At 53.5% G+C, this 27,485-nt stretch overlaps 2 protein-coding genes across 2 annotated transcripts in view; one reads left to right on the top strand and one right to left on the bottom strand.

Annotated features, from left to right (window-relative positions):
• Window positions 1-5,068: 5,068 nt before the first annotated feature.
• KCNK15 (potassium two pore domain channel subfamily K member 15) lies at window positions 5,069-10,956 on the top strand. The gene is made up of 2 exons (XM_009910250.2): window positions 5,069-5,428; window positions 8,754-10,956. The coding sequence occupies exons 1-2, from the start codon at window positions 5,146-5,148 to the stop codon at window positions 9,659-9,661; spliced, it is 1,191 nt and encodes a 396-aa protein (XP_009908552.2). The 5' UTR covers window positions 5,069-5,145; the 3' UTR covers window positions 9,662-10,956.
• A 9,886-nt stretch (window positions 10,957-20,842) lies between these two features.
• RIMS4 (regulating synaptic membrane exocytosis 4) overlaps window positions 20,843-27,485 on the bottom strand; it is a 63,872-nt gene continuing 57,229 nt past the window's right edge. The window contains exons 3-6 of the mRNA XM_054173450.1: window positions 25,089-25,201; window positions 24,341-24,442; window positions 23,922-24,061; window positions 20,843-21,540 (exon numbers count right to left, since the gene is read on the bottom strand). Coding sequence (XP_054029425.1) covers window positions 21,322-21,540; window positions 23,922-24,061; window positions 24,341-24,442; window positions 25,089-25,201 — 574 coding nt within the window. The 3' untranslated portion in view covers window positions 20,843-21,321. The remainder of the gene's footprint in view (window positions 21,541-23,921; window positions 24,062-24,340; window positions 24,443-25,088; window positions 25,202-27,485) is intronic.

Below are 27,485 nucleotides of genomic sequence, written 5' to 3'. Positions count from 1 at the left end.
GCAGAGCGGCACCTTTCCCGGTTGGTTGTGGTCCAGGCACTTTATGGCAGGTACTTTGTGCCTGGCTGCTGTTCAGCTGACAACTTTCCAAGCAAATAAAAAACTTATTAGGCTGAAAATAGAGTTTGTGACCATAAGCTGTCAAGAGCTCTGTCAGCATTCCCAGCCCAGGTCTGCTTCGTGTACGAGCCCCAGCAAGATCGGGCTGCTGGGGAGGTTGAGGCTGTGCAGCCCTTTGAAGGACCTGTTTTGGGTAGGAGGGCTATGTGGGGGAGGCCCACAAGTGGGCTGTGGGGTATCAGGAGGAGGCACAGCTGAGGTTTAGCACGGCTGGTACTAGGCAAGAAGGTTGAAGACAGTCGTATGTGGAGCTGTGTTCACCTGCCCTAGGGTTTGAAACCTCCAAGCCACATCCATGGTGACCATGTGGAGGCAAGCTGTATTTGCAACCAGTTTATACCCAACACTTCATTAACTCCCTTGCTGGGCTTCCAGATTACAACACAGCAAAGTGCCTGCAGCCATCTGAGCTAAAGAGAGTCAGAGAGGGAGGCAGCAGGGAAATCCCAGAGCAGAAAGCCATGAGGTTCCTGAGCCTCCAGCAGCCCCAAGCATGGCCTGCAGGACAGAGACAAGGCAGCCCTGACTAGCAGGAGAGTGTTTTACAGTAAGATCTATGGAGCAAATGCTGCTAAATCCAGCTTGGATGTGATCAGGGACTCTGTCAACAGAAGAAGATGTCACCTTTATCCCTGGCATGGAAAGAAGGGATGGGTCCCAGTGCCCAGCTCCCAGTGCCACCTGCCCTGGGAGAGCCAAGCAGTGCCTGGAATCCCACTGTCATCTGGGCAGCTGCAGCTGGTATCTCAGTATCTAATCCTTTTCAGAAATGAACTAATCCATTGCTTTAAAAATACCCTGTGGCACTGGGAGGCTGTAATCTGGGGTTTAAATGGCATTACAGCCACAGCAGCCAAGGCTTCTGCTAAGGCAGGAGAAAAACATCAATTTGGTCTCAAAAAATCCCTCAGAGCAGCAGAGCACCCCAGGATGGTCCTCAAACCCCTGGAGAACTGGAACACCTCACACCCAAAACCCAAGGAGGGAGTTGGCGCCTGTCAGAGTCCATCCTTGGCCATCAGCCATCCCTGGGTGGGCAGCGTGGTTGGTGCTGGGACTGCAGCTGGTACTGCAGGTCCCACTGACACAGAACCCTTCACCTGGGGACCAGGATCTGTCTGTGCAGCCCAAGGCAGCACCCATGCCTGCAGCAGCTTGAGCAAAGCTGGTGGGGGGCTCCCATCACTCCCCTCTTCCATTGGGCTGTGGGACCACCTCACACAGATCCACACTGCTGGGGAACCCACCCCTTACTTAGCATCTTTCACCTGAGAGGGTTAAGCAGCTTTGCTTATTTCAATCCATTAAAACTGGAAAAGCTTTTTCCTAAATTCCCTGCCAGCCTGGAATTAGTAGATGTGAGCCAATTAAACAGATTAATTAGGCCCTGGTTTAAACACAGATGAGGCTTGACTTTGTTTATCACCCTGGGAAGGAAGCAGCTTCTCAAAGTTCACCTCCAAACGACCAAACAAACAAGGCACGTTGGCTCCCGGTCAGAAGAACCTTACACACAAAGACATCATCACCTCGACTTCTGTTTTATTTTTGCTCTCTCTCTCCCTCCCTGCCCTCCCATGCAATAAAAATGAGACATTTAATCTCATAACGCAGCTCCTCACTGGAAATCGATGATAAAGCACATTACCCTGCTGGCCTGATCCTGCGGCTCCAGCCTGACCTTTCTCCAGTCAGGGGGAGCGGGGAAGGCAAGGGCTGAACTGAGGCAGCTTCCCGATGGAAAGGGTGAGACTTTCCTTCTCCTGCTCCAGAGAGGCTGCCCTGCACCACAATGATGTGACACTGTTTGGTCTCACTCGTGCCCCCACGCTCCCTGCATGCAGGAAGCAGCAGTATGTGAGCAGGAGGGACACAGAGCTGATGCCAGCATCATCTGAACTGGGGACCCTGTTCAGAAGAGGGCTCTGTGTGTCACTGCCACATGCTCCTGGTTCCCTCACTGCTGGATTTGTTACTGGGGGTGTGTGTGTTTGTGTGTGTGTCTCATTAGGAAATGGATCCTGCTACCCTTATTCCTCTGGAGCAGAATTTATTCCACAGGAGCCTGTGACCTGCCAAAGCAAACCCCAAAAGGAGAAACTAGAGATGTGCCAAGCCCCTGTGAGATGGTCTCTTCTTCCAGGCAACCAGCACCAGAACAAGAGGACCCAGTCTCAAGCTGTGCCAGGGGAGGCTTAGACTGGAGGTGAAGAGAAAGTTCTTCCCATAAAGAGAGATTGGCCACTGGAATGTGCTGCCCAGGGAGGTGGTGGAGTCATCATCCCTAGAGGTGTTCAGGAAAGGCTTGGATGTGGCACGTGGAGCCATGGTTTAGTTGTCAGGAGGTGTTAGGTGTTAGGTAATAGGTTGGACTTGATGATCTCTGAGGTCTTTTCCAGCCTGGCTGATTCAATGATCAGCAGCTGTTGCCTGTGCAGAATGAGAGCCTCTTCCAATGCTGCTCTACAGACAGCACCTCTGTTTCCAGAAAAAGGTCTTGCCTGAATCTCTGACACTGTCTGAGGAGCAGTGAAAGCCTGTGCCAAGCATAGACCTGTGCCACAAGATACCACCAGGCAAAGATTTCTTCTGGGGCCAGAAGAAGACCTTAGGGGTAAACGAGGTCAAGCCAGCACAAGACCCAAAGAGAACAGGGCTAGCAGGATCCACTTCAAGGAAGCACTGAGAGCTGTTCATACTGCAGGGGTGAAAGTGGCCCCAGGCACAGGCAGGGTGGGATTCCATGCCCATATCTCCCATACCTCCTCCCTATGCAAGCAGTGTTTTGAGAAGGCTGTTCTCTGTCATCCCTGCCCAAGCACTGCTGGCTGTCACTGCAGAGATGCTTTTGGAAACAAACTGTGGAGGATGTAGGAAGCCTGTGAACATCTAAGAGTGATGTTGCTGCTAAAGGGAACTGTGCAAGTTCCTTGTGCCTATCTTCACTTATGGCTGGAGAGTCTCTCTCAAGGATTTGCATGCTTGAACCTGCGCTGGCATGTTGGCCCAGCATCTGCACAGACCATCTGGCCTTGGGTAGATGCTCCAAATATTACCCCAACATTTCACCTGTGGGGCAGTGGAATCCCCAGTGATGTGATAGGCACATGGTGATGTGATCCCCATAAGATCTCCTTCCTCTTTAATGGAACCAGCAGGAGCTCAGTTCTGTCTCCAAGGTGGGGGTGGAATGTCATCGCTGACCCGTGAAAAAAATTGCCAGCAGCTGCTTGGCAGCAGGTGAAGTCTATCTTCTCTAGCAGGCAGCCCCCACTTTGCTCTGGGTCTGGAGGTCTGACAGCATCCCAGGGCTGAAGTGACACCACAAAGAACATAAAGCAGACACATTCCTCCAGCAAAGGCTTTGCAGAGTGATTTAAGAGGCCGTGAGTGCTACGATGTTGAGCAGCAACCCACCGACAGCTTGTGCTGCTGCTGGAGCCTCTGTTTTTCCTTCAATAACAGCTCTCACTAATGGTGCTTGGAACAGAGGCTCAGCAGGGAGGAGGGAAGTGGCAAGTGTCCAGGGTGAAAAAGAGTTCATGCTTACAGCAAGAAAGGGCACTGTGTCCCCTGTGCTGGCCGTGGAAGGGCAGAGGACAGGGCTGAAGGGGCTCCAGAGGGCACTGAGCCATCCCCTGCTCCAGGAGAGCATTGGCTGTAGACAGAGCACTGCCAGCAGACACCTGGACATCTGCTCATCTTGTTTGCAAACTCCTCCAGGGATGGGGCTGACACGATCTTCCCAAACCATGCTGGTGTTTCGCTGTCTTTAAGGTTAGGAAGTTTTCCCTATGCCCAATTCAGGGCTCCATGGTTGCAATTAGAGCCCTGAGCACCTCATCTTCTGCAGAGAGAGACGAGCTGGGAGCAGAAGGATGCCAGCCTGCTTGCTGCCTTGTTTTCTTTTTTTGTTTTATTCCAAGTCAAAAGGAGAGCTTGTTTCTTGGAGACACCATCTCCTGCAGCACCCAACTCCAAGAAGTATCTTTCTATATTTAAAAGTGAAACAGGAGGGTTACACAAAAGCTCAGAAACCCAGTAATGAGAAACAGGGTCTTCTCTTTGTGGGCTCTGTCTCCTCCAAGGGGTCATTTTCCTGCTCACCTGAGCCCACCTGGGCTGTCCACAGTGCATCAGTGTAGGGAGGTCCCACTCACTGACCCCACGCCAGCACCAGGCTGGTGGCCTCCTGTCCTCCCACCCCTGCAGCATCGTGTCACAGGAATCAGCAGAAACACTGAGCCTGGTGGTTTTGTCCCTTTCTGCTCTCCCAAAGCAGCACTGGACACAACAGGCCAGGCCAGGCCAGGCTGGATAAAGCAGAGAGGATGCACAACACCATAGTGTGTTCTTCACTGCCCTGGGGGTGATGTGGCACCTCTGTGTCCAGAGCCCAGGGGAAGAGTGGGGTGAGGGCTGCCCACACAGGGATAGCACCATGGGACTGTGGGAGCAGGGGCAGCATACCCTCCCACCCCCCCAAAAGTCTCTGCTTTTGAGCAGGGCAGGCAGAGAGGGTACTGGCACACAAAGCTCCTCCAGCCTAGGAACATGCAGCTGGTTGTACCTCTGGGGAAAGGGATCATTACTAATGTCAGCAGCACGGGATGGAGCACGGCTCACCTGCAGCCTGGGACTGCCCGCTCCAGCCCAGGGCTGCCGGGCAGGGTGGGTGCAGGGTGTGCAGGTACTAATGCGAATGGGAGCTGACACCGGTGCCCACAGCAGCCTGGGGAGCCAGTGCCCAAAGAAAGCGGTGTGCAGTGCCCGGGGATTCAGTGCCCGGAGCAGCTGGTGCCCGCTGCCCGCAGGAGAAGGTTTGCGGTGCCCCAGGACTCGGTGCGCGGAGCCGGCGGTGTGCGGTGCCCTGGACCCTGTGCGTGCGGGGGGGCGGTGCGCGGTGCCCGGGACTCGCTGCGCGGGCGCGCAGGGGGCGGTGCGCGGGGGCTGCGCGGCGGGGGGCGGCGGCGGGCGCGGGGCCATGCGGAGCCCGGGCTGAGGCGCCGGCGGCCGCCCCTCGCCATGAAGCGGCAGAACCTGCGCACGGCCGCGCTCATCCTCTGCATCTTCTCCTACCTGCTGGTGGGAGCCGCCGTCTTCGATGCGCTGGAGTCGGAGGCAGAGAGCGGCCGCAAGCGGCTGCTGGAGCAGAAGCGCGGGGAGCTGCGGAGGAAGTATCGCTTCTCCGCCGACGACTACCGGGAGCTGGAGCGCCTGGTGCTGCAGGCCGAGCCGCACCGCGCCGGGCGCCAGTGGAAGTTCGCCGGCTCCTTCTACTTCGCCATCACGGTCATCACCACCATCGGTGAGTGCTGGCCCCCGGGCTGCGTCCTGTGCCCCTCGGCTCCCACATCCCGGCACCTCTCCATCCCCGTATCTCTTCGACCTCATATCCCGGCACCTCTCCACCCTCACGTTCCTGTACCACACCATCTCCACATGCCTGTGACTCCATATCCCGGCACCTCTCCATCCCTATCTCCCTGTACTACCACCTCATGTACCCATCCCTCCATCCGTCTATCCCAGCACTTCTCCATCCCCACACCTCCTCATCCCAACTTCCCTCCATCCCCATACCTCTGCACCTCCAAACCCTCCCACGCCTCCACCACCTCTGGGTGCCCCAGCACAGCCCTGGGGAGAGGGTCAGGGGCGTGCTGCCTGCATAGGAGAGGCAGATCTCACCCTTGCAAGGCTGGGATATCCCTTCAGGCCATTCCCCGGAGCTGACCCTGTGGGACCCCCAGTGCCCAGCAGTCGAGAGGTAATCCCTGGGCAGGCTAGGGAATACCAGGGGTGCTGCGATGGTCCATGCACCTTGTCCCAGAGATGGCAGGACACGGAGCTTCTTGCAGATGTCTTTGTGGGAGGCAGCTGCAGAAGTTGATGGGGGTGCAGGAGGACCGAGGTGGGAGCCCTGCCCTGCTCTCTGTGCAGGCTTGTAGCCAGCAAGACATGCTGATGAGCTGGGCAAGAACTGCTGGCTTCTTTGCCAGCTCAGAACTCTTGCCTGTTTGGCTGCTTGAGACCCGGCTTCAAGGAGCCAGGACAGCCACCAGGCACTGAATCTGGCTCAGCCTGCAGGGGAACCTGCAGAGAGGTAGGGGTCAGCTGGCCTGGGGGAAAATGGGTGGTATTAAACCCCCGTGTAGACAGTTATCCAAACCAGAGCCCTGTGCCTTTGTCTGCCCACTTCAGTTCTGCAAGAGAATGAAGGCGCATCAGCTGAGGATTGCCTTAGTGCCAGGTGAGCTTGGCCACATGGGAGTTGAGCATTGTTTAATTAATGCACTTCTATTAATCCCTGCACCCTGAGCATCCTGTGGGAGTAGACAGGCACAGGATCCTGGGCTCAGATCATTGCTGGTGCTGGGATTTCAGTCCGCAAACATGGTTTGGAGGCAGGAACCCTAAGGCTGAACCTGCCCTTCCCCAGCCAACAGCTCCCTCCTCATCCATGGGACAGGGCTCAGCCTTACCAAGGCCCTTGGGATGGCTGAAACATAGCTGGTAGCTGAAAGCATCCTCCCTCAGGAGAAGGGCTGGTGGGGTCAGCTGTACTGCATTCCCAGGGCATGAGAGGTGGCAGAGGGACAGCTACCCCCACAGGGCCTGCCCTGGTGGTGCTCCATGTGCCCCCACAAGATGCGAGGTGAGGTTTGTGCAGCTGGCAACACGCATGGCCAGCAAAGAGAGAGGGGCTCAGCACAGGGTTAGCCATGAGCCCCAGAAGGAGGGTAGGATGGATGGTTTCAGGGAGGATCTCCATCATCTCCTGACAGGCTGCAGCTTCATTTCCATCATTGTTCTGGTGACAGCGACAAACAATTGCTGCACTTATCACACGCCCCTGCCATAAAGAATTTCAGCCTGGGGCCCGTATTTCCCAAACGCTGGCACCTCAGGTCTCTTTCAGTCAGGCCCTGCCCCAGATCTGTTCCGAGGTTAATGTGGCTGCGTTTACTCTTTCTAATTCCCTTTGTCACTTCCAAAGCATCACTCAAATGCTCTTTCAGCAGTCTCTCCGGGTACAACTACTGTTTTTCAGCTTACTGTTCTTGTGGGTCGTTGTATTTACCTCCTCACGGCTGTCACTGGATTATCTGGCAGCCCAGTGCTTGATAATTGCACTGGGTTGTTAAGCTTGGATCTGAGTGGGGGTTTTATGGCCACTGCAGCCTCCTGCCTGCTCTGTGTTCTATGAAATGTGTCATTGTAGGCTTGAAGTTTAGCAGCTTTTGATCGTGGGGCTTTAGAAACAGCAACTAGAAACTGGTCCCTTCCTGCCCCCTTGCATCTCAGAGCACAGCACGGCCGAGTGCAACACTGTCCTCAGCCTCCCAGCCATGTCCCATTGCAGGAGTTTCCTGGAGCAGGATCTCGGGACAACTTGGTTATCATCCTCTGGGCTTCCCACTGCTGCATACTAACAGCTTCCCTACAAAGTCCTGGAAATGCACTGGCAGCAGAGACCGAGGGAAGCCAAGTCACAGCTGTGAGCAAGACTGGGAAACAAATTAAAAAGACTAAAAACCCACAAAAAGGGGCTTTCCCCCCATTTCTTCCTGCACAATTCACAGGGAAGCAGGGAACAGACAAATAGGTGTTTGCCACAGGCCGTGCTGGAGCACAGTTCTGCAGCCAGCTTCAGACAGGAAGTTTCTTACAGAAACTGAAAAGCAAGGCTTGGATGCCCTTGGATGCTGTTACTCCCCACGCTGCCTGCCTGCCTTCCTGGCACCCAGTTCCTTACTCATCCTCTTGGGTCAGAGGCCACCGGTGCCTGTTCAGTGTCTGTAATGAGGTGAGGTGGGCGCAGAGCCACTGCGGAAGCCTGGCATGTCCCGGTGAACACCTCATCCCCACTCACGGTGTAATTGTGTGTGTCCCTGAGTCACAGCTCTGAAATGTGGAGCAAGGTGGGGAAATTAAATCACAGAAGGCATTCAAGGAGAGCCTTGTCCCTGGGACGAGGGCTGACAGGGCTGCGCTGGCGTAAGTACTTCCCTGCATCTAAAACAGCACAGCCCCTCTCCCCCAGTGGTCCAGCATTGCTTCATGGTCTGAGTAACACTGGAGCAAAGCTGAAGTTGCTCTGCAGAAGTCCTCCCAGGCTTAGCTGCTCCTGTGGGAACTCACCCAGGGGGGTGCCCACTGCACAGGGGCCCTATAGCTCCTACTTGCAACAGTCCGTGCAGTGAGTCATCATATAGCCCAAAGATACACATGGCACTGGAGGGCTTGGGCTGGAGGGGCCAGAGTGGGTGCCATGGGGAGGTGATGATGGCCCTGCAAGGGCAGTTTTGGTTAGGAGTGGCTGGGAGCATCCCTTCTCACAGGGTGACTTGCCACTGCTGGTTTGAGTGTCCCGTGGACCCTCTGTCCTCCCTTGCTGTGGGGATCACTCAATCCAGCCCTAGGGCTGTCAGGAGGGGATCTGCTCTCTTCAAAGGCCAAAGGAGGTCCTGCCCACATGCAAGGCACCATTGCCACCCTGTGCCCCTGCAGATCTGTTACCAATTCATTCCCCATTTTCCCCTTATTCCACTGCTCCTCTTGGTCCCAGGTCAGCCTCACTGGAAAGCCCAGTGAGACCCTGACACCTGCCTGTCCTCTTCCTTTGGCAGGCTACGGGCACGCCGCCCCAGGCACGGATGCCGGCAAAGTTTTCTGCATGTTCTACGCCATCCTGGGCATCCCCCTGACGCTGGTCATGTTCCAGAGCCTGGGGGAGCGCATGAACACCGTCGTGAGGCTGCTGCTCAAGAAGATCAAGAAGTGTCTGGGCATGAGGACCACCAATGTCTCCATGGAGAACATGGTCCTGGTCGGCTTTCTGTCCTGCATGGGGACCTTGTGCATCGGCGCCGCAGCCTTCTCTTATTTTGAGGGCTGGACTTTCTTCCACGCCTATTACTACTGCTTCATCACCTTGACCACCATCGGCTTCGGCGACTTCGTGGCCCTGCAGAAGAACGAGGCGCTGCAGAAGAAGCCCCCGTACGTGGCCTTCAGCTTCATGTACATCCTGGTGGGGCTGACGGTCATCGGCGCCTTCCTCAACCTGGTGGTGCTGCGCTTCCTGACGATGAACTCGGAGGACGAGCGGCGGGACGCCGAGGAGCGCGCCTCGCTGAGGAGAGCCCGCGGCAACCTCCAGCCCCGGCCCGCCGGGGACGGCCGCGCCCCCAACGCCATTTTCCTGCCCAGCGAGGACAGGACCAGCCAGATGAACCTCATCCCTCTGATCCTGGAGGAGCGGCAGCGGCGCCAGTCGGCCCACGCGGCGGCCGCCGTGCCCTCCTTCTGCACGTGCCTGTGCTACAGACCGCAGCTCTGCGGCAGCCCCGTGCCCTCCCACCCCGAGACCCTCAGCTGCCACACCAACCCCGTGTACTACAACTCCATTTCCTACAAAATCGACGAGGTGTCCCTGAGCACGCGGGGGCCCACCGGCTCCTCCCCCGGCAGCACCTTGTCCTCCGGCAGCCCCCGCTGCCGGCACCACGCCCGGCTGCGCAGGAAATCCATCTAGGAGGACGCTCAACTCTTGACCAAGATGAGGAATGAAGAACAGAATGTCAGCTCCTTCTTACTGCTCCCCTTTCCCCCCCTTTCAGCTGGCAGCCAGCCCCAAGCAGGGTCCAGCAGGAGCGTTTAAACCCTGCTGAGAAACCCTCGCTCCTTTCTGCCGCACCGAATGGCATCTTTAGTTTCTGTTTGCTTTTTCCTCCCATGCAGGTTCAAGCGTCTGGGTCTGGCAAGAGGTTCCCCAGTGTGAAGTCCAGCAGCCTCTGGGTTTGCTTTCCCACCTCCCTGCTCCCCAAATGGAGACACTGCTGCCCTCCCACTCTGCCCAGCCTTGGCTGTGTGCCCCTTGAAGCCCAGGCTGGGCTGCGCTTGCTGAGAGGGCGCTGAAAGCAAAGCCCATGTTAGTGAGCCCAGCAGGGCTGGGGAGCTTTAAGTTGTCCCCTGACACTGGGTGCAGGTAAGTTGGTGCCACACAGCAGGTTTGCAGCTGGTGGGTGGGCAGGAGGGGACAGGCTGAGGTCCTGCTGCTCAGGATATGGGGACAGCTTCATGGCACTGCACCTCCCATGGCCAACCCCTCCAGATCTCAGCTCAGGCTTGTGGCTGGTGCAGTACTTCTGGAAGCTGGACATGCTCAGCCCCTCACCCACCTGCACACCTTACCTCACTACTGGTAGCTTCTCCAGGCTGAGCTGGCTGGTGGGATGCAGTCCCATTTGCAGGGGAAGCTGAACTCCTCCAGCCCCACCATAACCCTGCTCTTTGCTGAGCCTAGACTGGGCCAAGAGCACAGCTCCAGGGAGAGCCACCTGAAGAAGCTTGGCCCTGATGGTCATTACCTAAAATCACTCTTTCCTTCACTACCTTTCCTCCTTCTGCCCACCCAGCAAGCATGCCTGCTCTCACCTCTTTCCAGTCCCCAGGAGTCCATGGGCTTGTGGTCATGGCTGCTGGGGTGACCAGAGGCAGGTGATCACATCTTGGTGTGCATTCCTGGCTGGGATGTGGGACACACACAGCCCTGCCTGGGAGACTCTTTCACCTGTGCTCCCCAACATGGCCCACGTCCATCCTGCATTGTCTCCAAGAAAGCAGATCAGTAGGAACTCCACTTCACCTTCCCCCCCTTCTTTCCCCTAATAACAGGCATTTTCACTCTTAGTTCCATCCCAAATACTCTCTGAGGGGTTTTTCCCCTTTTCCTGGTGGGGAAGGCATGTGGAGCACCAGCATTGGGAAGGCCCCAGGGCAGGCTTTGCTCTCTCCTCTGTTCGTTCTTGGCAGTTTAATAAAAGGTGAATCCAGCGCTGGTGGTTGGTTCTTTGTCACAAGGGGGAGCAGAGGGATGTGCCCCCAGCCCTGCTCTCTGAAGGGGTATGCCAGGGCTGGCTCCCTTCCACAGGGTGTGAGCAGTGTTTATATCCATCCCTGTGGATGTTTGCTGGGCATTAGAAGGAGGTGGAGTGGCTGTCCCAGAGCTGGGAAGCAGCTGGGTCTTGGTGCACACTCGGATGGTGGCATTGCCCACCCAGCATGGGGATACCCTGGGCTCCTTCACCCTCCCTGGCCAATGACCTTCACATTGACAACCTTTTTTGGCGCTCAGGCTTGCCTGGAGGCAGCTCTGGGCTTTGATGTCACCTCAAATCTGCACAGGCTTGTTCTGACTGGGTCTGTCTTGAGCCAGTCTTAAAATGTCTGGGATCTGGTCCTTGAGACAGTGATGGCCAAGCAGGCAAGGCCAGGGCTGAGGAGCAGCCTTGCTGCTGGGGCTGGCTGGCAGCAGAGCAGTGCTGGGCCAGGCAGGGCTGCTGGGTGGCTGAGAGGGTTCCTCACCTGGTGCCTCTCTTTGGGGCATGCTCTCTGGCATGGCAGCCTGCTCCCTGCCAAGTTCTACACCACACTGGAGGCAGCCATAGGACTTCACATCCATTCTTGGGTCACAGCAGTTCTATCCTTCCTGCTCATGGGCAACAGGACCCTCAGGCAAGATTCTCAGCCCCTGCTGGCCCCAGCCTGGCCCTTTGTCCCATGTGTGGGCAGGGAAGGGACAATGAGCCAGGAGTATGGCCCTGGGCTGCACAGCCTGGAGCACACAGGCAGGGAGGTTGGTGCAGGCACTGCTAGGCTGGCATGAAGGGCTGGTTTGAAAGATCTTCACCTGGGTGCTCCCACAGGCCCTTTGAGGTGTGTGGCAGCTCACAGGCAGGAGGGCAGGGGTGTGGAGAGCCTCCCACCCCCCAAAATGCCCAGGACTGCAGTTCCCCACCTTGCTCAGCAGCTGCAACACTTTGCACCCATGGTCCCAAATCAGGACCAGTGATCTCAGACCTGGAGCAGCTGTGTAAGCCCTGGTTTAAATAGCACAGGGGGAGGAGGCGGGGGAGAGAGCAAGCTGTGAGCTTCACAATCCGCCTGTCAGTGCTTCCTCAGCTCCTCCCTCGTGATTTCATGCTGATCCCACCAGCCCAGCCTCTTGGTTGCCATGTCCCATCTCCCCCTGCCCAGCCTCTCCAGGCCTGTCAGCCCTTGCCACCAGAGCTGTGCAACAGATGGAGGTCTCTTCCCCTTTCCATGCTGCACCTGGAACACCCTCTGGGGCCAGGATGGAGCCAGCACCTCTCACCTTCCATCTGCCTGCACGGAATGAAGCAGCCCTTCAGTTCCTGCACAAGCCAGAGCCCACATGGCATTGCCCTGGTAAAACCCACCTCTTCTAGAGCTGGAAGAAGGACAAGCAGCCCAATCTGGAGGCTTAGCCAGCCTCACACAGCCCCTCTGGATTCAGCTCTGCCAGTGCTCAGTGGCTCTTTGCTCACGCCACAGACCACCTATGCCACGACGCAAAGCTGGCAGAGGCACCAGGGCTGGTGGTGAGACATCTGCACCACGGGGGCTGCTGGGCCAGAGGAACCTGCTTGGGTTTCTTGCTGCTTTTGTGCAGGCCAAGCTGCCAGGCACTGCTTCTGGGGAGCTCAGGCTTAGTGCCTGCCTGAGGCCTGTCCTGCTTTTGGAAGCTGATGATGGTCTGCGGGTGGCAGATGCTGTTCTTTCCCAGCTGCCATGCTGGGCTGCCCCAACCTCCCAGGCACTTGTACTGGTGGAGAAACCTTCCTCCTCCTCCTCCTCCTTCCTCTGCCACTGCTTCCCCAGGGGCTGTAGCAGGCACAGGTGGTGGCAGGGTGTGGAGCTGCCCTGATGACCTGCAGAGGGACTTGGAGGCATGAGAAAAACTGCAGAAATTCTCAGTGACCTGGGACTTTGCAGTGCCTTGTAAGTCCCACTGGACAAGGGCTTGTAGCAGGTCCCTGGAGAACACTGCCTGTCCTCACCCTCTCCCATAGCTCCCACAGCAGGAGCCACACCAGAGCCCCCAGACACCTCCCACTTGACAGCTTGCAAGTCAAGGCCATTCAGAGCTAGGCAGTAGCTGCACATCCAGGGACACCCACAGGCCTCCTTCCCAGGGATTCCCCAGATGCCTCTATACCCAACACTGCCTCCTGGTATTCCCAACAGCCTGGGCAGGGGTAGGATTTTCTGCCAGCAGTATTTTCATCCCCAAGGTCTCACAGTCAACCTTGAAGGGCTGGTGCAGAGAACAAAGGGACTTGGGAAGAGAACAGGGGGAACAGGTGGCTTCTGGTTGAGGTAGCAGAGTACAGTCTGGGAGCCAGCTTAGCTTTATGCCTGGAGATGCCCATGGCCAAATTGCATCTGGTAACGGCCCAGGGAAATGGAGGTGTGAAGCTGGGGCTGATTCAGAGAGGGCTCTTCCATGGGCAGCACTGGGATATGCCAGACTGAGCTGCTCTCATTGCCTACAGGCACAAGGAGAAGGGACAGGCCAGCTGAAATCTCAGGCTGATGGTTAACAGTGGCAACAGAAAGGGCAGAGACATTCCCACAAAGAACACCTCCAACACACCGTAGGAAAAAAGGTTTTATTATCACCATTATCAACGTTGTCATTAGATTAACACTGAATTGTAAATCACTCAATCAATACATATTGTCTGAATAAAACCTACAGACAGGAAAAAAGTCGAGCAGAGTCCTCTCCTGACTCCAGGCCAGCTGCTGGGACCGTGTCCCACCTTCCACCCAAGGCAGCCCGAGCACCTTGCAAGCCGCTCCCCACCTGGCCTGCGCTCCCACCGGCTCCAGGGAGACTGCATCTCACCAGCTGATGTTAAAAACCTCCAGACAGCTTTGGAGAGGGTTACAGAGGCCAAAACAGAGCAGATCAGCTGCCCCCGCTCCTACAGAAAGGCAAGGGGAGGGGTAGCAGCCGTGCCGTGCCCCTGCAAAGCTTTTGGTCTTTGTGGAGCAGTTGATGAAGTGGAAAGGTTGCAGATTTCCCTACCGTGATCAGGCCCCTGGCAGTGGGGAAGAAGGCAGAGCACCGGGCACTGGGGAGGGACAGCATGGATGGTGGGGTGGTGGCTCCATCCCCGAGCAGAGGCCAGCTCTGCAGCACTGCCCCTGCGGGCAGCGTGGGACGGAAGCTTCAGTGCAAAGAGATGCTGCGGGCAGCCTCAGTCCCCTCGGGCTGGAATAAGGCCTCGTGTGGAGAGGGAAGGGAGAACACATGCAGGAGCAGCGGGCACCGGGGACAGCAAAGGGAACCAGGAGGGAAGCTCGCTGGGAGCTCCCCTTCTCCCCGGCCAGCACAGAGGCAGCTCCTTCCCTGTCCTGCCTTCTCCTGGCTATCAGCGTGGCCCAGCACACCTCTGGAGCCTCTGCAGAAGACCTCTAGCTCCTACCAAGGACAGGAAAGGAAGGACCCCCTGTGGTCTGAACTCAGGACTGCCACAAAAGGTGGGCAGCACACTGGCACCCCAGGAGGGTGGCAGGCCATGGCAGTGCTGTGTGGGGGTCTCGGGTGAGGCACTGCGGCCCTGGGATGCCCTTTCCACCTGGCACAGGGAGCAGTCTGCAGCTCACTGGAGGGAAGGCAAGCCCAACATGGTGAGGCTGGTGGAACTTGCCTTGGATTTGCTCTCCAAATCTCACTACTCTTTGCTCCAAACAAAGCCAAAACCAGCTCCAGGTCGAGAAGATGGAATCATTTGAGGCCAGTGAGCAGCACTGGGTAAAGAGGAATAGCCCCAAAACAAAAACTGCTGCAGGATTTAAAGTTCCAGGCTGGTGTTTAGGGGGATCTGGAGTCCCAGTGGGCAGCTATCCCAACCTATCGTGCCCAAGCAAGTACAAAAACTTAGCTCCTGAAAAGCTCTTGGGCATGGCTTCAGCAGCAGCTGTGCCTCAATTCTTCCTCGGGTTGCTTCTGTCCCAGCCCTACAGAGCACACAGAGCTCACTGCACCCAGGTGCTGCCTGTGCCCACAGGACCTCTCCTGCTGGCATCTCCAGCCCACACGAGGTGCCCAGTGTGCAGTGTAAATGCAAAGGCTGCCTACTGACCTGGCAGAGCAGGGTTTGACAACACAGCTTTGGTTGCCATTTCAGCTACTGAAGTCATGAAGGGAGCATGGCTGGGTGGCAGCCTCTGCTGGTGCTCTGCAAGGGCTGCTGCTGCTGGCTCTCTCTTGCTTTCAGCCACTAAAGTGTGAAGAACCAAATGCTGCAAGAAACTCTCCCCAGTTGCTCTCCTGCACTGAGATGAGAGCAGCTACCACAGGGAAAGGTGGGCACCATAGGAAGAGCTCAAGGGGAAGTCTGATGCTGCTGTGGTGGGTGAGCAGCTGGGACTAGCGCTGCGTGGTCACCGGGACACTGGCCAACGAGCACAGAGGAGCCTGGCAGCTTGGTTTTAAGACTCAGCCACGTTTTGGCAACACCAAATCACTTGCAAAGCGCTCAGGCAGCTGCCACCCTCACAGACATGCTGGAGCCAGGTGGGCTGGCAGACACGCTGGGCACAGCAGGAACCTGGGGCTCTGCCACATCAAATGTTATCACTGTCCCACGGACTCGGCTGCCGGGTCTGGTGTGGGCAAAGGGCTCACACAAGGGAATGAGACACTGACTGCACAAACAGCCAGCCCCTGCCAAGAGATTCAGCCTCCCTGAGGGAACCTGACACTTTCCAAGGTGTTGCTCTGCTCTGTGCCTGTATTGATTCATGCAGACACACCCCTATGGACAGCCAGGCCTTGGCAGGGTGTGCTGGGGGGGATGTGGGAAGGTTTTCACTGATCAGCCTCTTCTCTAGGTGTTTGGCTCACATCTGGCAGCTGCAATTTCGTTTTAGATGCTCACTCCAGATTTCAATATGCCCTGGACTTGTCTGCTGACAACACTTTGCATTTACACAGCTCTCAGAGCATTGCACAAAACTCTGTTCATGGGCCCCCAACATCACCAGGTACTGCCCACACCACCGTCCATGCTGAGAGCAACATCAGGGTTTTTCCTATGGGAAATGCTGCCAGAAATCCAATGGGCTGGGTGCTGTTTGGAAGCTGGTTTGGTTTATGTACTGCATCAATGATAGAGAGGACTTAAAATGCAATATCCCAATCTTGCCACTTTGGAAAGATCTTGAGCTGGGCCCAGAGTTAGAGCTGACTTCGGAGGAACAGCCCAGAAGAGCCTGGTCCTGTTTGACAGGGCAGTCCCCGTGAGCTCTGCAAAGGTCCAGTCTGCCTTGGGTGGAATTCTTTAACAAAATGTGACAAATACCACCTTGTGAAATGGACAGAATAACCCACAAAGCCTTTAAAGAGGAGCAGCTCGATCTGCTGCTCTGAAAAGAAAACACCTCTCCCTTTAGCTTGCCTCTGGTGTCTCGAGGAAAACAGGCAGCGGTCAGGCAGAGCTCGTGTGGCCCCAGGGTGCAAAGGCTTTTTTTTTTTTGCTTTTATCAGGGCTACAGTGGCAGTGGGAACCATTCTTATCGAGTTACAAATACTAGAGAGCCTAAGAAAAACAGTCATGAAGTTTATACTGAAACTACTCTTTACTACCTCTGTAGTATGAAGTCACTTACAGCTGTTTCGTTCGTCGCCTAGGGGGTTTCACCTGGATGGGCACACACAGAGAGAAGTCTATAGCGTGACTGCATCTCACAGGGCAACAGCAACAGCCCTGACCTTCCCTTCTGTCACAAAGTTAATGTGGACTTTTTTTTTCACCCCCCAAAAGTGATGTCACTGAGATTGAAGACAATTAGGAACTGTATCAACAATATGCACTCCAGCCTGCCAGTCACCACCTGTGCACACCAAATGGAATAGATTATTGCTTGATAGCCTATTAGACTTTCTTTATAAAAAGAGCTTTATACAGAGAACAGGATTAGGACAAAACTAGCTAAGTAGTTCTCACCTTGAAAATACAACATCAATTCTCTCAGCAAAGGCCTGAAGAGCAGCTGAAGAGTTAATGAACTACAGCAAAGATTGACCAATCGTTTTATGGCCCGTTTGAGCAGAGCTCCTGACAGCACTCTTTTCTGGTGTGTATTTACATCATGCCTCTTCTTTTGGAGGAAAGCTGATCAAAGTCTATAATAACAGAGGGACACAGAAACCAAAAGGATGGAGAAACCTCAGAGCAAGAACGTTGAAAGGCTTTGGAAAACACTGAACCATGTTCTCTGTTAAAAAACATACATCCTTTTGTCTTTAAAGAAAAATATTGTTTTGGTTTTTATTCTCCCTGTTTTAAAATATTACCAACAGCATGTAATAAACTAACTTAAAATGAGCTTCATAAAAAAGTTGTCTTGCTGTCCAACCGTTCCTAAACATGCTCAGGTTGAGATTCTGTTAACTGCCTCAACACCTTAAAAACAGCTGCTCCTTTGCAGGAACGTGTGATATTCCCCCTCCAGCAGACCTGCCAATTTAGAACAGTACATTGATAAAGGATCTGGTAGCTAGAAACAATAAATATCTCTTTTCATCCAAAGCAAACAATTCTGCAATGTCCTTTGAAACAATCCATGGCCAAGAAGTGGGGTGATGCACTTGGCTAAACAAATAAAGTCATCTGGCCCTTACCCTGCCTGGGGACAAAGGATGCTCCAGCCTGGCTGTGGCTGCAGGGTTGGAGGACCCAGGGATTGGAGTGAAGAGCGAGGACCTTGTGTAGGCTCTATAGCATCCCAGCTGTGCTGGGGCAAAGGGAAAGCAACACCAAGAGACAGGGGAAATACCACAATTGTTGCCTGAACAAACCAGGACTAAGTGTGGTCAAGGCCCCTTTTAGCTCAGACCACGGAGAGGACAGAGCTACGTGCGAGGCTGCTCCCCTCTGCGAGGCAGTTCCCACTGGGGAGAGACCAGTCTGCTCTCAGGGATGCTCTTTAGCACCAGGATCCCTGGTTTCCATGGTAATAGCAATGCAGGGACCATTTTGAGACTGGATCTCCATTTCTGAATCCTCCCATTACTATTAAAATGTTGTGCTTCATGCACAACAAACAGGGAATCGGCCCTGAGCTGGGTGGGAACTGATCTCTCCTCAGCCTCCCCCCTCAGCGCTGCTCACAGACAAAAATAGGCTCCTGCTCTTCCCCTCTCTTCCCTCCCTGACTAGAACTAACAGCCAGACTCAGGCACAGGAAAAACTCCATCAGGAGTTGCAAAGGGGACCAAAGTTTAGTTCTGAGCCACTCATCACTCCAGCAAGCTGCTGCTTTTCACACGACCACACTGGTAACCTCAACTGTCACATCACATCACCTCAGACAGAAACTGGCAAGTCAAATTTGGGGGGGTGGGGGGTAAAAAACATTAGGCTTTATAAAAATAAGCTCTTCCAAGCCTGAGACTTGCCTTGGATGCTACACTGGGAGTCTTTAAATTGATGGACAACTAGAGGACGTCTTTATAACTATAATACACCATGGGCAGGACTCATGGGCAGGATTTAGACTAGGGTACCATGTAACCCTCCTGGCCTCACTCAGCCAGCCTTGGGCACTCTCAAAGGGGCTCCTGTGAGTCTGCTTTACAAAGGAAGATGATCTGCACCTGCCAGACTGTGTGACTTTGCTGCCTGTGGCAGCCAGGGCTTGCAACGTTCGCTTCCCAGGGAGAAACAGGACTTGGAAGGGAGCAGAAACAAAAGCGAGAGCCACTGGACTGGGATCGACCACGGGGGAAGGGTAGAGGACAAACAGGGGGGAGCAGACTGAAAACTGCCTCCAAATGTCAGAATCAGAGATGTTACAGAAATAACACCTGACAGTGACCTTTTAGAGTGATTAAAGACATGTGGAAGGTAGTCCTCAGTGTTCATAGTCCCATGGTAACCAGACTGATCATCACTGAGCCTGCAGAGCTTTCCGAGGGGTGGGCTTGTAAGAGACAGGACTACAGGAACTGAGCTGTGCAAGAGACAGTCAGCAGACAAAAGTTTTCTGGGGGAATACTTTTTTTTTTGGTGTGTACAGACTCCTACTCCCCCTAAAGACTGCACAAACGTTGCATTCATCTCGTTGGACACAGGAAACCCACGGTTAACTAGCTAGTACTGTAGACAATGTCCAAACTAGGTACCCATGTAAAGCCTTCAGCATAACCTACAGGAGAAGCCCTGTCGCTCACAGCTGCCTGGCGGGCACCCAGAGCTCCCCACAGTCCTTTTAAAGACAGAGTTATTAAAAGATCCAGTGCTACAAGCCACTAAATTTACCTAATCTAGTCTAGTTCATACACGTATTGTACAATATTGCCTAGTGCTCACTACATACCAAGAGGAAAAGATGCTGACTGGAATTACAGTAAATGTGCTTTTCTTAAGAACTAAAACTGAAGAGAGCCACAACAGAGTTTGACCAGCATGCAACAAACTTTCCTCAGCTAATACAGAGAAATTGTCTAATACGATCAGAAAAAACCATCAGTGAGAGGCCAGAGACATTTGATCAAGGAAAGTAAGAGATTGATCTGAAAGGTTGAGGCTTTTGCCCCTGAAGACTCACAAAACTGCTCGTTCTGTGTCCCTCATCCTCCTTCCCTCTCCTTCACGCTGCTTTTTACACAGATTAGCGTAAGGCCCATTTTATAGCCTGTCACTTACCTCAACATCATTCCAACCGCCACAGACAAACTAGGACCAAAAGCTTTCACCACCCATTCAACACTCACACTTTTATTCTAACAAAGCTGCGGTCCACGTGCAGAAATAAATGTTCAGGCAGGTCAGGAACCTGCTCCTTCCTAAAGGTGACACGGGACCTGTGCTTTGAAATCACAGAGTAGAACATCTCCAAAAGCTTATCTGAGACAACAGGCACCAAATCCTCATTAGAAACTAAGACAAAGCCCAGCCAACAACAGGTCTATCAACAGGAAATCTTTGGAGATTCTCTGTGATTTTGGATACTAAGTTGGTAATTGTCTGAAGGACCTAGCACAGACTCCAGCAGGTGACTCTGCTGACAGCAGCTGCTGTGCTTCACTGGCTTCATCTACACTAAGCGCTGCGCTTCAATTAACGAAACACACAGGCTGGGACCACTGTGTCTTCAGGTTCCTCAGTCCGCCACCTCTCCAGGCTTTGGGGACTGCATCTCCTCTTGCAGGACCACTTGACAAGGCATGTACTACTGAGACTGCCTAAAGCACCCCTCTCTGCACAGGGAAGGTTACACGCTCTCCAGAACCTTCTTGTCAGGCGACAACCGAGGTTTCTTTCTTCTGCACCCCCAGAAACCTCACTCTCCTCTCCCGTGGCAGTCCTGTTTCAGGTCAGTCCACAGCACAACAGGAAGGGCAGCATCTCCAGCAGATATGTACCAGTACAAAGGAGACGGGAGGAAAGCAGGAGAATAGAAGACATGGAGACTGCAGGACACACAGCAACAGTAAGGGAGTTCAGCAAACTGCAGAACGTTGTGTAGCTGACAATACAAAACATATCTCAAGCTGCAAGTCTGATGTTCAGCTCCCACTTCTAGGGTTGGTTGGTTGGGTTTTTGGGGTGGGTTGGTGGTTTTTTTTGAGCAAAACTGCAGTTAATTAGCCTGCTCAAGTCAAACTCTGTTGGAACTGCCTGGTCTAAGCAGGTGCTGTTTACTCCAGCAGCAGGGTCAGACAAGGGATGCAGCAAAGACACTTGCTGGTAATTTGGCACAGTCTGGAAACAGCGATGCCAGCGGTATCGTGAACGTGACTCGGTGGCAGGGAACTGACTCTAAAGAAAGAGTTGCAGGTCTCTTTCTTTTTCTTCCTCTCAAGAAGAAACATGTCATTAAAAAAAACCCAAACAAAGCCAAATAAACAAACAAACCAAAACCCTCTTAACCTTTCTGCTCCTGCTCACTTCAGGTCACATAACTGGCCTCTGAATTTTCCAGGTACCTTCTCGTGACAGAATCTGTATTAGAAATTGCTAAAGACACGCAGTTAAAGGAAAACTCCTTCCCCCACATTCTTCCAAAGGCTGCCAACTTTCCAGGGTTAATACTGGTCTGAAACAAGAGTCCAAGAATGACAGTGAGAGAAGTGAAACAAGAGGTGTATGTCTAATTTGACAACTAGGACTCATGCCCCACGGCACCTCCTCCTCGGGTGGAGAGGGCACAGCGCCCTCCCCCTCGTCTTCTGTCTAAGGTCACTGGTTTATCCTCCTCTTCCAGCTCCACAAGAACTGACTGAACATGCATTGCACTTGAGGTCAGAGTTCCAGCAAACAAAACCTTGACAGCATGTTTAAAAAACAAAAGCAGTTCCCCCTTCCTTACTCACTAAGACCTGTCACAGCAGGGTCCCACTGTGCTCTCCAGGGAAAGCTGTGAGGACTGGCGCAGGAGCGGGCCCGTAGTGGGATCTACCATCGAGGAGGTTGGGAAGAGCTTGTACCAGCCAATTGCTAAAGTTGACAGATCCAGTTCCTCCAGGAGGACCCTGGCGACTCCCATGAAGTGCTTGCGCTCCATGCGTCCGTAGTTGCCCCAGACTATCACCTTCGGAACAAGAGAGGGGAGCACATTAATCCCACACCTTGCACACTAGCTTGGGAAGCACCAAGCTGACCAACCCCTCTTCCTACTCAGCCAGCTTCCCAGAAAGGTTCACACCAGCAGCAGGTGATGGGAAGCTCTGGCTGACTGTTTCACTTCTTTTCTTTTAAGCACAGGTTCGCAAATCCTAATGTCATCAGACTGCTTTTTCCCCCCATGGAAGAAGGGGTGCTCTGCTGCTCTACCTGCTGAGCAGGGACCACATGTGCACAAAACACCCCTGGAGCTGCAGCTACAACACTTGCAGCTAAGCCTGGTCCTGGCACAGCAGAATAGAGTAGAGTAGAGTAGAGTAGAGTAGAGTAGAGTAGAGTAGAGTAGAGTAGAGTAGAGTAGAATAGAATAGGGTAGGGTAGGGTAGGGTAGGGTAGGATAGGATAGGATAGGATAGGATAGGATAGGATAGGATAGGATAGGATAGGATAGGATAGGGTAGGGTAGGGTAGGGTAGGGTAGGGTAGGGTAGGGTAGGGTAGGGTAGAATAGAATAGAATAGAATAGAATAGAATAGAATAGAATAGAATAGAATAGAATAGAATAGAATAGAATAGACCAGGTTGGAAAAGACCTTTGAGACCATCAAGTCCAACCTATCATCCAACACCATCTAATCAACTCAACCATGGCACCAAGCACCCTAAACTCTTCCAGTGATGGTGACTCCACCACCTCCCTGGGCAGCACATTCCAATGGCCAATCTCTCTTTCTCTGAAGAATTTCTTCCTCACATCCAGTCTAACCCTCCCCTGGCACAGCTTGAGACTGTGTCCTCTTGTTTTGGTGCTAGTTGCCTGGGAGAAGAGACCAACCTCCACCTGGCTACAACCTCCCTTCAGGGAGTTGTAGACAGCAGTAACAGGTCTTAGAGACAATAAAAAGGGGAAAATGGGCAGCAAGAGCTCCTGATCTGGAGAAATAAGCCAACAGGAAAAGCTGGGCAGTAGCTTGAGTCTGAAGGTGAAGAAGCTGTGGAAAAGAGCACATCTCAACTTGGGGACGCAGGGCAGAGGGAGACCAGGCACAGCTGCCCACCTGGAGAAAGGGCAGGAGCCCAGCGCTGGCGAGCGGGGCTGGTGACACAAGGGGCACACAGGCAGTGGCACACAGGGACAGGAGAACAGGCTGCTGAGAAAGGCTTGTGGGCACAGAGCGAGGGCTGATGGAGGAGGGCTGGCAGGCGAGCAGGGAAGGCTGAATCACACTTACGAGGTGGTGGAGAACAACAGACGCGGGGAGGGGTCATGGGCTTTGGCATGCTGGTGACCAAGCGGCCCTGGGTGGCTCAAGACAAAGGTGACGACTGACTCCAGAGTGAGTCCGTGTTTTGGAGAGAGGATGAGGATGATGGGTGAGGATGATGGTGACTAGTGACCTCTGGCTAATCCTGACAGCCTCTTTCCCTAGGCTCCAACAACCACAACGTTACATTCTTCTGTAAAACGAGGTAGGAGAGACAAGGAACATCAATTAGCAGGCAAAAGTCAATGCTCTAGGTCAGCATGAGATGGAGCAAGCCACTGCAGAAAGCTGGTTTGGTGGCATGGCTGCTTGGCATGAGCCAAGCTACTCATTTTGTTCTCCTGGAGTAAGAGCCCTTCCTGGCAGCAAGGCAAGGGAAGTCCTACAAGCAAGTGCAGAGCAAGCCAGGTCCCACCCCACGTGCGGTCTCCTTGGCAAGAGGGGAAAACACTCCCAGTCAAGGTAGATGAGAAAGAGCTCCTTCATCTCATTACAATCCAGCAGGTCAGCCAGCAACCCATATGCCAGTGGAGGGGAACAACAGAAACTCAGGGATCAATGACATCAGTGTTAGAGTGGATTTTAGCCAGGCCTTACTGATGGAGATGCTTTAGGGAGGAATTAACAGCACACCTCCCTCCTTGCTGTGGGAACACAGGTGCAGAACTGAAAACAGAGAACATCTGGCAGTAAAGAGGCAGACAAAGGCAGGGCCTGTGACCAGGTGATGGCCAAAGCAGAGTGCCCTGAATGCACACAAACACAGAAGACAACTATGCTGCGAGATTGCTTCGCATCTCTGGGTGCTACCTGACTCATAATGAACTTAAAAAAACCCAAACCAACAAAACCCAACCTTTTCCTGGCAGGCACTTGTGTTACCTGAGGGATGGCAAACAATCACCAGCTGAGTATGACACAGGTTTTCCTTTCCATGTGTTGCACTCAGACTGAGTGCACTTGGGTCACTGAAAACACTGCCTTTTTCTCATCTGCCTTAATTATCCAGACCCCTGGCCAGACTCAAGATCTTCCAGCAGAGATGGAAAAGAGAGCTGGGCAGGCTTGAGACTTCCTCTCTTACCTGTAATACCTTGCCCTGGGGGCTCTCAGCAAACAGCAACACCTGATTGTACAAAGGGTCCAGGGACTTGCGAGCCACTTTTGTCTTCTTCTTGGCAATGCAGACACCGTTCTCCAGCAGGTAAGCTTTGATGTAAGCAGCTGGAAAAGAAGAAATATGGAGAAAAGGTACCAAAAGAGTCTCCATGCTCGTTTCAGGAAAGGCAGAGTGCCATGTCTTGGGCATTTCTAAGGAAGGCCTCTACAGCACTGAAAAGGTTTGCTCAGCCAGGCTTCTTTTCAGCACCACATGCAGGCTGCTTGGTCCTGCAGAAGCCAAGCAAAATTAATTCTTTTCCTAGTTAATTCTTTCCCTAATTAATTCTCTGACAAGCATCACAGGGGCTCACCAAATTACTTTAGGAGGTCAAAGCTTATTACCTGGCAGTGTTTTGGAGCCGGGTTTCGGTGTCAGTCCCCGAGCCTGAATGATATCCACTTCCAGCTGCCCATTTCGCTCTTGCAAGCCAATTTCCACGTCCCCTAGACCAAAATGTCACAACAGACAAGACTTTAAAAAGGAAAAAAAAATGCACCTGTGGGTTACTAAAATGTTAAACCCCAACAATCTTCACGTCCCATCTGCCACGAGCTGCAGGAACAGTAGCCCCCAAGTGCAGGACTCACTCAAGTTCTCCTCCTGCAGCAGCTCTGAAGTGACTCAAGCTCACATTTCCCAAAGCAATCCCCACTGTCAGCCTCTACCCTGGCTTTGGTGACTCAGCCTCAGCCTGCTCAGGGCAGCCAGCCCTCCCAAACTGGAGTGGCTGAAGCTGCAGGCTGCTCTGGAAAACACAATTACAGTGGACCGTAAGAAAAATCTTTACAGAGCTTGGTGGGCCTCAGACAGCAAGAAAAGATGGAAGATGCACAGGATGCATTTTCAGGACTTCAGCTACGTTTCATGTCTCTGTGCCTTTCAGATTTGAGGGAGGAAGGCACAAAGCTGGGGGCCTCCTGCTTAATGCCTCATTTGCAGCAATCAGCAAAACCTTTCAGCCAAGCTTACTTGATTTAACAGAGCAGGAGAGTGGTAAATCAGCAGCTGCTGGACACATTATTAGATGGCTTGCAGGAGCAGTCTGTTCAAGATTAAATTAAAGCTGCCTAACATCTTTGTGTTCCTTACCCATCGAGGTGGTGGCCAAGGTCTGACGCCCAACAAATTGTGCAGGGCCCATGCTCCCCAGGAAGTCACTGAACTGCCCAGCAGATGCCAGATGGACTCCACTGAAATTCAAGCTGAAAAAGAAATGGATTTTGGCAAGTGGTTAATTTGCATTTTATAGCAATCCAGTAACTGAAGGAGCAGATTTAATATGTCTGGGAAAGGAATGACAGCCACAGGAGCACAGAGGAGGTACTGAGGGACGTGGCTTAGCACCAGGCTACAGCAGTTACAGAATGGTTGGATTTGATGATCTTAAAGGTCTTTTGCAACCAAAACAATTCTCTGATTCCAAGCCTTTCCCCCCTGCAAAACTCACTGATTTCCAGGCAGCTTAGTTACATGGAATCCATTTAACTCCCTTTCCTTGTACAGACCCCAGTAATGGCTGCAGCCCCCAGATAGTTAAAGCCTGGTTAGACTTAACTCTCTGTAAGGCAAATTCCTGCCACCTCAGGCTCATGTACAGCCTCTTACCTCTTCCAGGCACCACTAGGATCTAAATGACTTCCTAGCATTGCTCAAAGTATGTCTCTTGGTAGCTGTCCCTTGCCAGTCCTCATTTCTGAGTCAGAAATAAAACACCTAGAGCAGTAATTAGAAGTGGGATGAGGGTGCTGGCATGAATCCCATTGGGACTCCGTGCCATGTTGATTTGTCACTCACAGCACAATGCATCTCCTTGACCAGAGGACCTATTTCCTGCTGCTCCACACCAGAACCAGCCATCACATTCACTGTGTGGTTTTCAAACATGCTTCTGTGACCAGGCCTGAAATGTTTGCAAGGAGAGGGGGTTGGTCTCTTCTCCCAGGCAACCAGCACCAGAACAAGAGGACACAGTTTCAAGCTGTGCCAGGGGAAGTTTAGGCTGGAGGTGAGGAGGAAGTTCTTCACAGAGAGAGTTGTTAGCCATTGGAATGTGCTGCCCAGGGAGGTGGTGGAGTCACCATCCCTGGAGGTGTTCAAGAGGGGATTGGATGTGGCACTTGGAGCCATGGTTTAGTCATGAGGTCTGTGGTGACAGGTTGGACTTGCTGATCTTTGAGGTCTCTTCCTACCTTGGTGATTCTGTGATTCTGAGAGAACCTGAAAGCTGGGGCAAGGTTAAGGGGACAACACCCTCAAACACCAGCAATGCCTCCACTGCAGCAAAACAGCTAGGGGGGACAGAGCCTCCAAATCCAGTCACCAGACACCTGAGGTTGGTCTGCAGCATAGTTACAGGCACTGGTCACTGCACTGGACGTGGTGAAGCAAGGCAGAAGGGGTCAAACCCCGTGGCACGCTGATACACATACCCAGCTGCACCCTGATTTAGGCAGCTGCCTCTGAGGCTGTGAGAAAACTTGCTGTGAATGGTAAGGAGGAGGCTGGAGGCCAGCATTTGACACCTACATTTGTCCTGCAGGCATCTGCCAAACCATGACAGAGCTGTGTCAGGAGCTTTGTGCCAGGGTACCCACGCTCCCGCGCCGGGATCCGCACTCTGCCTCCGGGAGAGCCGCTGCACGCCCAAGCCAGGCACAGCCATGACCCTCCTGCATTTTCCCAAAGGCCCTTGGGTGGGGGACACTTACCAACCTCACGACACAGCTCCCTGCCTCCCCAGACTCATGTCTGAGGAAGGATGCCATGAGGAGGCTGCATGTTCAGTACACACAAAGTAGGAGAGGAACCCTGCCTGCGAGGTGGGCTGGGGACTACCTACTGGCTCTGCTGGAGCCTGAGTCAGCCACAAAGATTCATCAGCTCCCCCTGCAAGCCAGCTACATTTAAAAGAGAGTTCAAAAAAGGGTATTTTTTTAAACCCCATTCAGCCAGGAGAGTTTAATTCCAGGTTGGGATTTCAGCTCTCCTTAGCTATTTGCAGGCCTGGTGTCAGAGCATAGGAATATTTATTTATTCAGAGGAGGAAGCCAGCACACACAGCTCAGCATCTCACACACACAGGCCTTGAAGAGGACCAGCACATGGCCTCCTGACAGGTTCAGCTCACTGTGATGAGGGCACTGAACTGAACAGGCAGACTTTTCCAGGCAGCACTGCACCTCCCCTCCTGGCTGACCTGGCTCTTTGAGAAACCTGCTTATCGCTGCTGGCAGGGAGCTGCTGAGCCAGCAGAACAGAAAGACCTGCCCTTGAGCTCTTCACAGGTGTCACCTTTGTGAAAAGGGAGGAGGCTGCTCTGACTCCTTGGAAGACAGGCTTGGGAGGGGCTCTGCACAGGGTGGGTTTCCTCCAGTCTGGTGGGTTTTCACCCTTCATCCAGGTGATGAGATACAGCAGAAGCAGCAGGACCAGTAACTGCCATTAGCTGAGGAGAAGTTTTCAGATTCTTCTCATTTTTCAGTGTCA

Source organism: Dryobates pubescens, chromosome 26, assembly GCF_014839835.1.
Source record: "Dryobates pubescens isolate bDryPub1 chromosome 26, bDryPub1.pri, whole genome shotgun sequence".
In the NCBI taxonomy this organism is placed as follows: Eukaryota; Metazoa; Chordata; class Aves; order Piciformes; family Picidae; genus Dryobates; species Dryobates pubescens.
This window is presented reverse-complemented; position numbering and strand designations above follow the sequence as displayed.

What these genes read in the sequence shown, in the direction of transcription:
- KCNK15 (XM_009910250.2), top strand. Translation starts at nt 5,146, where the DNA reads ATGAAGCGGCAGAACCTGCGCACGGCCGCGCTCATCCTCTGCATCTTC. An exon ending in CACGGTCATCACCACCATCG is followed by an intron (nt 5,429 to 8,753) that starts GTGAGTGCTGGC and finishes TTCCTTTGGCAG; the next exon opens with GCTACGGGCACGCCGCCCCA.